The sequence below is a fragment of the Sus scrofa genome, chromosome 2, assembly GCF_054392235.1.
Source record: "Sus scrofa isolate SSC_HxYL_T2T_F1_AM1 chromosome 2, Sscrofa_HxYL_maternal_Yorkshire_Landrace_v2.0, whole genome shotgun sequence".
Lineage (NCBI taxonomy): Eukaryota > Metazoa > Chordata > Mammalia > Artiodactyla > Suidae > Sus > Sus scrofa.
In genome coordinates this window covers 15,019,841-15,029,760 of record NC_139384.1, presented here as the reverse complement: position 1 = coordinate 15,029,760, position 9,920 = coordinate 15,019,841, and the positions used below count along the sequence as shown (strand labels likewise).

The following is a 9,920-nucleotide window of genomic DNA, read 5'->3' as shown; positions in this document are numbered from 1 at the left end:
GTATCACAATTAGAATACACTTAACCTTGAATCAGATGTAAATCTTTCCCTCTGCAAAACTTACAGGAAACAGTAGAAATGTTGATAAGTTTAGTGACACATGAAAAAAATAAAACTTGGGTAATAAGTATAGCAAATAGAGTGACAAGCAAGAAGAAAATCAGTGGATTGGAATTTACGAGGAATTTGTATCTGTATTGCAAGGCTCTCAAATCTCTGGTCTAAGTTCTCATAGTCCATCTCAGTTTCTGAAAATGCATTACATGTGTTCTAATATTTCTCACTGTCTAAATGTACAAGAAACAGTAGAAATGTTTATGAGGTTACTGACAGATTGAAAAACACACTAGGATACTAGAGTGTGGTAAAGAGAGTGACTGATATAAGAGTAAAATTAGTGACAAATGAATAAGCTTTGGGGTTTACTAAGCAACTGTCTGTATCGAATCTGGGTTGTAAGACTCTCCAATAATGATGTAAGTCCACATATTTCCCTTCAGTGTCTGCAAATGCAACGCATGTGTCCTCGTCTTTCTCGTCCAGTCCACATCCAAAAGGCGAAGTGCAGACCTCTCCTCGATGACGCGTCTCTCTTTCTCTCAACAGGTATGTCTATTTCACCCAAATGCAGGGGTTCTTCCCTCCTCAAGACCACTCCGTATGTCCCTCAACTCCTAAATCCAGGTATTGCCGCCCCAAATGCAAAAGCAGACAAAATGGCCAGCTTCAGATGACAAATACATTGCCATCCATCATGTTCTTCAGTATATTTTTGTCGTGTTTCTAGCAAGGAACCAAACAACCATTCTCAGGACAACACACACTGTCAACTTAAGGTCCCAGTAGCAGTAGCAGCCCCTGTACCTGTCCAAGTGAAAGGCTGCACCAGACGCTCAAAACTTCCTCCCAGGGTCTTACTTGTATAGCCTTTTATTTTCCTTTTTATGAGAATCACCAATATCTCAGTGGAGGCATAAAAGTAAAAGAGAAGACATGTTTCCTCTTTCCAAGGAAATGAAAATACCGAAAAATCGAAATAGCTCTTCGTAGAAAATTGAGACATCTTCTGCGTCAATAGACACTGCTGCCCTTTTATTTTGTTTTCCTCAAAGAGGATTGGGAAACCGTGGGGACTAGATTATAGGTTTTAATTGAAGTCAATTCTCTAGAGATGGAAACTCCAGTCTCAAAAGGAAAGAAGGTATAATCACAGGCATTAAATGAAATCAAACATTTTGTGGGACTTTCGTGAAAAAGCAGTTCCTGGTCTCTGTGCTACTTTAAAATTTTGGGCCAAAGTTTAAAAAAAAAATGATTTCAATTGGCTATTTGCTTGCATCTTTCTTTGTGGTTTTAACTTATTCCAAAATGTTACAAAGGCCCACTACTAAATTATTATTCTCTCTCTCTCTCTCTGTCTCTCTCTGTCTCGAGTGTGTGTGTGTGTGTGTGTGTGTGTGTGTGTGTGTGTGTGTGTGTGTATCCCTCCTTTGTCTGGGTAAATTTAGCCTCCCATCAAGCTCTGTTCTTGAGTAAAATAAATGAGAAGGGGATGCTAACTACATCTGTTGTTTAAGGAAATATGATACCTTGAGCGAATAAGACAATCTGTAAGAAACCCTAAGTTTTTTTTAATTATTATTTCAGAACCGTGCTGGTTGAACTGTCTGTGATTGTGATCCTAAAAGGTGATGAACCTCCAGAACTCCCCTCTTAAATACTGAGTGTCCATATGCACAGAGAGTCTGTATTTGCATTATCATCTCATAATCCATCATTTCCCATTTAAATTCTCAATCTTCTACGCTAGTTTTGAGATTGCCATTGTTATTTCACCTGTTTTTAAGAAGAGAAAAGGAAATTTTGAAGCCATTAACTCAATTTCCCATCGACCAATTGTTAGGACTTGTAAGAATAGACTCTGTTGACCTAAAACTAAGAGACTGTCCAGCACTTCTCCAGCAAAGATGAGTTTATTAGGGATCAGCAGAGAACTGCAAGGTAGGGTCTGCAACCATGGCAAGCCACCTGGAAGTTCCCTCAAGCCAAGGGCAAGAGAACTCTTTCATAGAAAGGAAGTGAACTTTGAGAGGACTCTGGTAAGCGGAGAGTCCATGACTTTTCACTGGCTGCATCCTCTGCAGGAAGGGAGAGGAGTCCTTCTTCTTCCTGTTGGGCTTTGCTATAGCCACAAGCATGAGAGTTCCCCCTTTTCTGTCCTCTCAGCTGTGTTTAATTGAGTTTTTAGAAACTGAATATAATTTTGACCCTGAAGAATCAATACCCAGCTCCCCAATTTTCCTGTCAATTCCATTTTGTCTTCCTCAGTTAGATTATTATGTGTTACTTAGTCACTTAGATTATAAATGTGTACATATACACATACCGTCAAGAGTCATACTATGAATCATTAGTCAGCTATGTAAAATCCTTCATCCATCCATCCTTTCTCAATTTATTTCTTGAATTATTGAGTCAATAGCTAACTATGTCAGGTGCTGTTTCTCTTCAGGAGGCACAGGAAATTTTGCGTCTTGTACACCGACCCCAATGCCTGACTCCCCAACACCTGCTCATCTCTCGGATGGAGCTGGCATGTCACATTCTAAGGAATGTGACCCAGGATTCCTTCAGGGAAAGTTAATTACGTCTACCCTCATGCTTTCACACATGACTTCTAGTTTGACTGTTATTGTTTTGACCCATTTATCCCATAATTTGACTTTCCCTCTTGTCACAAACCCCTTGAATCTAGGGTGTTTGTCCTTTTTATGGACGCACGCCCAGCTCCAAGTGTGGAGACATCTACACAGAACACTCTGAAGCTTTGTAGGGACTCAGTATTTACACCTGTGTCATGGGATCTTGACCGATCACAAAGACCAGGCATTGTGTTCCTTTCCATGGTTAAGCATGAGTAAAATGTCTGAAACATAGTAGGAAATAAGTTCAGACAAGAGTGGAAGGAGACGTGATGGCAGGAGTCACAGTGGGAAGTGGTGGCAGGATTCCTGCAGAGATGTGTCCAACTATGTTTTTGTTTTGATTCTTGCTTTGACCATACGTGAAAACCAACAACAGTAATGAATATTCTACATCTCTTTCACCCACACTTCTCAGTCAGACATCAACTTTGGCTGACTCCTTCTCTAAGTAGAAATTAATTTCACTAATTCCTCTCTATTTTCATGAAGACTAATTTATATGCCAGCACTCGTTTGATATTGAATTTTTTGTTAAAACCGCTTTATCTTCAGTGCTGTCTGACTTTCAAAACCTTCTCCTTCTTTTCTTTTTCTTCTTCTTCTTTTTGTGTGTGTGTGTGTGTGTGTGTGTGTGTCCACACCCATGGCACATGGAAGTTCCCAGACTAGGGGTTGAATCAGAGCTGCAGCTGCCAGCCTACGCCACAGCCACAGCAATGCCAGATCCAAACCACATCTGCAACCTAAACAGCAACTCACAGCAATGCTGGATCCTTAACCTACTGAGCAAGGCCAGGGATCAAGCCCACGTCCTCATGGATACTAGTAGGATTCGCTACCTCTGAGCCACAAGGGGAATGTCTATACATTCTTTTCATCCTTTTGTTTTCTCTTGACCATTGTATTCATGAAACTGACACACACACACACACACAAATATAAGCATGACTAAGAAATATATTTTTAAGATTTATTTGTCTTTTAACACAAGGTTAAAACCTTCATACAGTTTCTGGATGTCGATTTCTTTGAACCCAACTCACACCTCAGAGTTTTGGGCATAGCTCTTATTAGGTGGATCTCCTCTTTGCACAAACTTGAAGTTCCCGGACAAATACTTATCATTTTCTTTAGTAAAAAATCTAAACGTCATAATCTCTCTCTCTTTTTTTTTTTTTTTAGTAAAAAATCTAAGGATCATAATCTCTCTCTCTTTTTTCTTCTCTTTTGTCTTTTTAGGGCTGCTCCCATGGCATATGGAGGTCCCCAGGCTAGGGGTCCAATCGGAGCCGCAGCTGCCAGCCTACGCCACAGCCATAGCAATGCCAGATCTGAGCCGCGTCTGTGACCTACACCACAGCTCACAACAATGCCTGATCCTTAACCCTCTGAGTGAGGCCAGGGATTGAACCCGCAACCTCATGGTTCCTAGCTGGATTTGTTTCCTCTGTGCCGTGACAGGAATTCCACGGGATCATAATATTTCTTAAGTGAGTAAAATATCCCAAGCACTTGTCTGAGACCTAAGGATAGTGCATGGTTACATGCGGTGTTTTCCCGGTAGGATGAATATGACAAAATGCCAAGAGAATGCTGATGATAGTACATGCAGATTCTCCCGCCAAAGCAGTACATTATATGTCAGCTTAGCCACCAGTGACCCTATTTCTGCTTTGTGATGCCAACTACGCTATGACATATCGTCCATACTGTTTCAATGAAACTATTTGCTTTCAAAGTGTTTCCATAAAGCAAAGGATTTCAAGAAAGCCATATGTTTAAATAAAGCTATCTATTTTTAATAAGGTTTTCTGTCCATTTCTCTTCCATGGTTTATGTGTTCTCACAGCAATTCAACCATTCACCTGGGATTTTTTCCACCATCTCTGACCCTTTGGGTTTTACCTTCTCTACCTCATACTGACTCTCTCTGTGCTTTCGAAAGATGGTTATGAACTCCTACCCTGTGGTTGACATTATGTAAACAGGGTGAAGGAAATTAGGATTACTGCTTCTCTTAACCTCCGTACTAACACTTACTTTATCATTGTTTGCAAATAGAAAACTTTTGCCATTTTAATAGACCTATGAAAAGTGTGTTTTGTATGTTTGTTTACATGTAACAAATTAATGTAAACATATTATTTTATATTAATAACAAACTGTCTCTGCACAGTTTTTGCCTAAATGCAAGATTCTGTCTCCTAGTAAATGTCTCTCTCTCTCTCTGCTTTTTTTTTTTTTTTTTTTTTTGGTTATTAACTTGGATCCACGTGATTCTTGAATATTGGTTATTTAATTCCCTCCAACTTGTTGATGTACTCTTTCAACATCTCTAAACTGCCACACTCTCAGTTTTTCTCAGTCTCTAATTTATCTTGCAAATTAACACTCAGCAAAACAAAGCCTAAGGCATGCACTTCAAACCTCTTTCCTCAATTTTCGTAAGCAAATTACTCAAAGAACTTTGAAAAATGCAAAACATGGACTGAGAGCTGCCTCTGTGGGGAATGTGGTAAGATAAAACACTGAAGTAAAAGAAAAGACTTGGAAAATCAGAGAAAGAGGAAGCAATGGAGATAGGCTAGCAAAGAGGCACAAAGAACCTACATTCACAAGGGAGGGTTGAAACATTTCAGACTGTAAATGAAGAAGAGAAGGATAAAATCACACTCAGTATAGCAACTAAAAGTCTCTCCTTGGTTTTGCAATTTAAATTTCTTTTACGTTAAAAATTTTTTTCAAATGTTATGAACATGTTTTACAGAAGTGCTTTTAAAAAAAAGCAAGAAAATATGATAAGATTAAAAACTCTTTCTACAAAGAATTACAGGTTCAGCATAATCTAAGTTCATTTAAGAAGCATACATTCAATTAATTACAAATGGCCAGTATCATTAAGAGCTAATATCTCTTCAAATTAGAAACATTTGCCGACTTTGCAAGTGAGGTTAATGAAAAATAAAAGACAAACTTGCAGAAGAGAGACCATGGTTTAAAACATCACATGTTCAAAAACCCAAAGCTTGGAATAACTGGATTTCAACCCACACACAATACTTCCATTCCTAAGTTTTACGAGAAGTTCAAGCATTTAACGGCAGAAGTACGATCTTAGTATTTACTCGTGACAGGTCTTGAACTACCTGGCACAGATGACACAAATGCCTTCATGAATATTCGTCTGACCAAGGTCAACTCCATGAACCACAGAGGGCCCCAGATGTTTGAGCTGGAGGACCTTTGGTGAAAGGTCACAGGTCTGCTTTGCCATATCCGAGATGACTGGAGCATCACAGCTTCGATCAGGACCAAATTCAGGAGCAAGTACAAGGGAGGGGCCATGGGAAATGTCCCTCCAAAAATCTATACATGAGGCCATCATTTAGCAAGCCCTGATATCCTCCCAATTTCCACTGGAGTTCCAACTAATCCAACTCCCATTCCACCTTCATATCCGAGCTGGGCTCTAATATGAAGATTAGCATTAAAGGGCTTTATTGGAAATGGATTTCTAGAAGCAGGATGTACTAGAGCGTATTGTAACGAATATGCTTTATTTGTTTTTGGCAGTTCCTGTGGCATGGGGAAGTGCCCAGCCAGGGATCCAACTCCAGCCACAGCTGTGACTAGAACTGCAGTAGTGAAAGTGCCAGGTCCTTAACCTGACCAGCCACAAGGGACCTCCCCAAAGAGTATGTTTCAGATAAATCCAGTTAACATTAATCGACCTGTTTTACAATAATGCACTGGTTAAGCTTCGTAGTAGCTCAAGGTGTGTGCAGGCGGCTTTTGGTGTGTGTATCATCTAGAAGAGAGAACATAAGGGAAGAACAGGAACATTTTGAGAAGAAAGGAAGAGAATGGCAGAAAAAGTGTCCTACCTGGTGCATTCTAATCAGACAGCGGTTTTCTAAAAAACACTCTTTCATGCAAAATCATACTCGCTCTTTCATGGACATGTGTGTGTTTGCTGGAGATAAAGGAAATAAACCCTGAGGAGTTCACTGTTGCAATTAAAACGACATTCCTGAATCTTGACTTATGAATATTCCCAGGAAACAGTTAAATGAAATAATATAGAAATCATTCTAATTTAAATTTAAAACCTTTGGTCACATGTGCTATGTAAAGAACTCTTACAAAACATACATGATGAAAATATGCTTCAGAAAAAAATAAAGTGACAATCACAAGTATTCTAACTTGGTTAGTTTCATGTGATATGGTTACTTTTGAGTCTAAATGCTTCATCTTTTATTTTCCTAACCACGATTGCTGCATAAATAAGACCGGTATTTGAGAACTCAAAGGAACTATAGAATGATAGGTTGATCGTTCAATGTTCTTACATAAATTTGGTAATTTCTGCTCAATTAGGTACTTGTGCTTGAGTAATAAGAAAATATCCTCCCATATTCTACCTGTAAACTTGACCTATCATTTCATAATTTACTAAATTCATAACTACACAATTTTGTTCAGTAAACTAAAAAAAAAAACAGTGACAAAACTCAGGGGACCCTTTTCCTAGTAATTACATTGCATAGAGCCTTCTTTACTTCCTTGTTCCTGAGGCTGTAGATCAGAGGGTTCAGCATGGGGATCACCACTGTGTAGAACACGGAAGCCACTTTGTCCTGATTCAGGGAGTAGCTGGAGGTAGGTTTCAGATAAGTATAGACGGCGGTGGAATAAAACAGAATGAGAGCTGTCAGGTGGGAGGCACAGGTTGAGAATGCTTTGTGCCTCCCCTCGCCTGAATGCATACGAAGGATGGAGAAGAGAATGTAGGAGTAGGAGGTGAGGATCACCAGCAAAGTCCCAACCATATTCACGCCAGCAAAAGTGGACACAATCATTTCATACAGGTGTGTGTCGGAACATGAGAGCTTAAAAATCGGAGGGCTGTCACAGAAGAAGTGGTGGATGACATTGGACTTGCAGAATGGCAAACTGCTTATGTAACCTGTGTGAACTATGGAGTTCAACAGTCCTGCTGTAAGAGCCCCTCCTGCCATCTGTAGGCAGACGCTCCTGGACATGATCAAGGAGTAAAGCAGAGGGCTGCATATGGCCACGTAACGGTCATAGGCCATTAACCCAAACAGGATGCATTCCGTCGTGGCAAAGGCTATAAAGAAGTACATCTGCAGGAAGCAGCCGGCAAAGGAGATGGTCTTCTTTTCTGATAATAGGTCTGCCAGCATCTTGGGAGTGACGGTGGATGAGTAACTAACATCCACACAGGACAGGACGGCCAGGAAGAAATACATGGGTGTGTGCAGTCGGGCATCCACCCTGATTAAGAGGATCATTCCAACATTCCCCAAGACTGTAAGTGTGTACATCACCAAAAAGAGCAGAAAGAGAGTCACCTGTAGCTCCGGTGTGTCTGCTAACCCCAACAGGACGAACTCAGTCAGCAAAGTATCATTTTTTCTGGCCATGTATCACAATTAGAGTACACTTAACCTTGAATCAGATGTAAATCTTTCCCTCTGCAAAACTTACAGGAAACAGTAGAAATGTTGATAAGTTTAGTCACACATGAAAAAAATAAAACTTGGGTAATAAGTATAGCAAATAGAGTGACAAGCAAGAAGAAAATCAGTGGATTGCAATTTATGAGGAATTTGTATCTGGATTGCAAGGCTCTCAAATCTCTGGTCTAAGTTCTCATAGTCCATCTCAGTTTCCGAAAATGCATTACATGTGTTCTAATATTTCTCACTGTCTAAATGTACAAGAAACAGTAGAAATGTTCATGAGGTTACTGACAGATTGAAAAGCACACTAGGATACTAGAGTGTGGTAAAGAAAGTGACTGATATAAGAGTAAAATTAGTGACAAATGAATAAGCTTTGGGGTTTACTAAGCAACTGTCTGTATCGAATCTGGGTTGTAAGACTCTCCAATAATGATGTAAGTCCACGTATATCCCTTCAGTGTCTGCAAATGCAACGCATGTGTCCTCGTCTTTCTCGTCCAGTCCACATCCAAAAGACGAAGTGCAGAAGTCTCCTCGATGACGCGTCTCTCTTTCTCTCAACAGGTATGTCTATTTCACCCAAATGCAGGGGTTTTTCCCTCCTCAAGACCACTCCGTATGTCCCTCAACTCCTAAATCCAGGTATTGCCGCCCCAAATGCAAAAGCAGACAAAATGGCCAGCTTCAGATGACAAATACATTGCCATCCATCATGTTCTTCAGTATATTTTTGTCGTGTTTCTAGCAGGGAACCAAACAACCATTCTCAGGACAACACACCCTGTCAACTTAAGGTCCCAGTAGCAGTAGCAGCCACTGTACCTGTCCAAGTGAAAGGCTGCACCAGACGCTCAAAACTTCCTCCCAGGGTCTTACTTGTATAGCCTTTTATTTTCCTTTTTATCAGAATCACCAATATCTCAGTTGAGGCATAAAAGTAAACGAGAAGACCTGTTTCCTCTTTCCAAGGAAATGAAAATACCGAAAAATCGAAATAGCTCTTCGTAAAAAATTGAGACATCTTCTGCGTCAATAGACACTGCTGCCCTTTTATTTTGTTTCCCTTAAAGAGGATTGGGAAACCGTGGGGACTAGATTATAGGTTTTAATTGAAGTCAATTCTCTAGAGATGGAAACTCCAGTCTCAAAAGGAAAGAAGGTATAATCACAGGCACTAAATGGAATCAAGCAATATGTGGGACTTTCATCAAAAAGCAGTTCCTGGTCTCCGTGCTACATTAAAGTTTTGGGCCAAAGTTTAAAAAAAAAAAAAGATTTCAATTGGCTATTTGCTTGCCTCTTTCTTTGTGGTTTTATCTATTCCAAAACGTTACAAAAGCCCACTACTAAGGTATTATTCTCTCTCTCTCTCTCTCTGTCTCGTGTGTGTGTGTGTGTGTGTGTGTGTGTGTGTGTGTGTGTGTGTGTGTATCCCTCCCTTGTCTGGGTAAATTTAGCCTCCCATCAAGCTCTTTTCTTCAGTAAAATAAATGAGAAGGGGATGCTCACTACATCTGTTGTTTCAAGAAATATGATACCTTGAGTGAATAAGACAACCTGTAAGAAACCTTAAGTTTTTTTATTATTACTTCAGAACCTTGCTGGTTGAATTATCTGTGATTTTGGTCTTAAAATGTGGTGAATCTCCAGAATTTCCATGTGAAATACTGAGTGTCCATATGCACAGAGAGTCTGTATTTGCATTATGATCTCATAATCCATC

At 39.9% G+C, this 9,920-nt stretch overlaps 1 protein-coding gene across 1 annotated transcript; it reads right to left on the bottom strand.

Annotated features, from left to right (window-relative positions):
* Window positions 1-7,219: 7,219 nt before the first annotated feature.
* Window positions 7,220-8,155, bottom strand: LOC146405171 (olfactory receptor 5F1-like). Its single transcript, XM_085015173.1, has one exon. The coding sequence runs from the start codon at window positions 8,153-8,155 to the stop codon at window positions 7,220-7,222; it is 936 nt and encodes a 311-aa protein (XP_084871299.1).
* Between the last annotated feature and the right edge of the window lie 1,765 nt (window positions 8,156-9,920).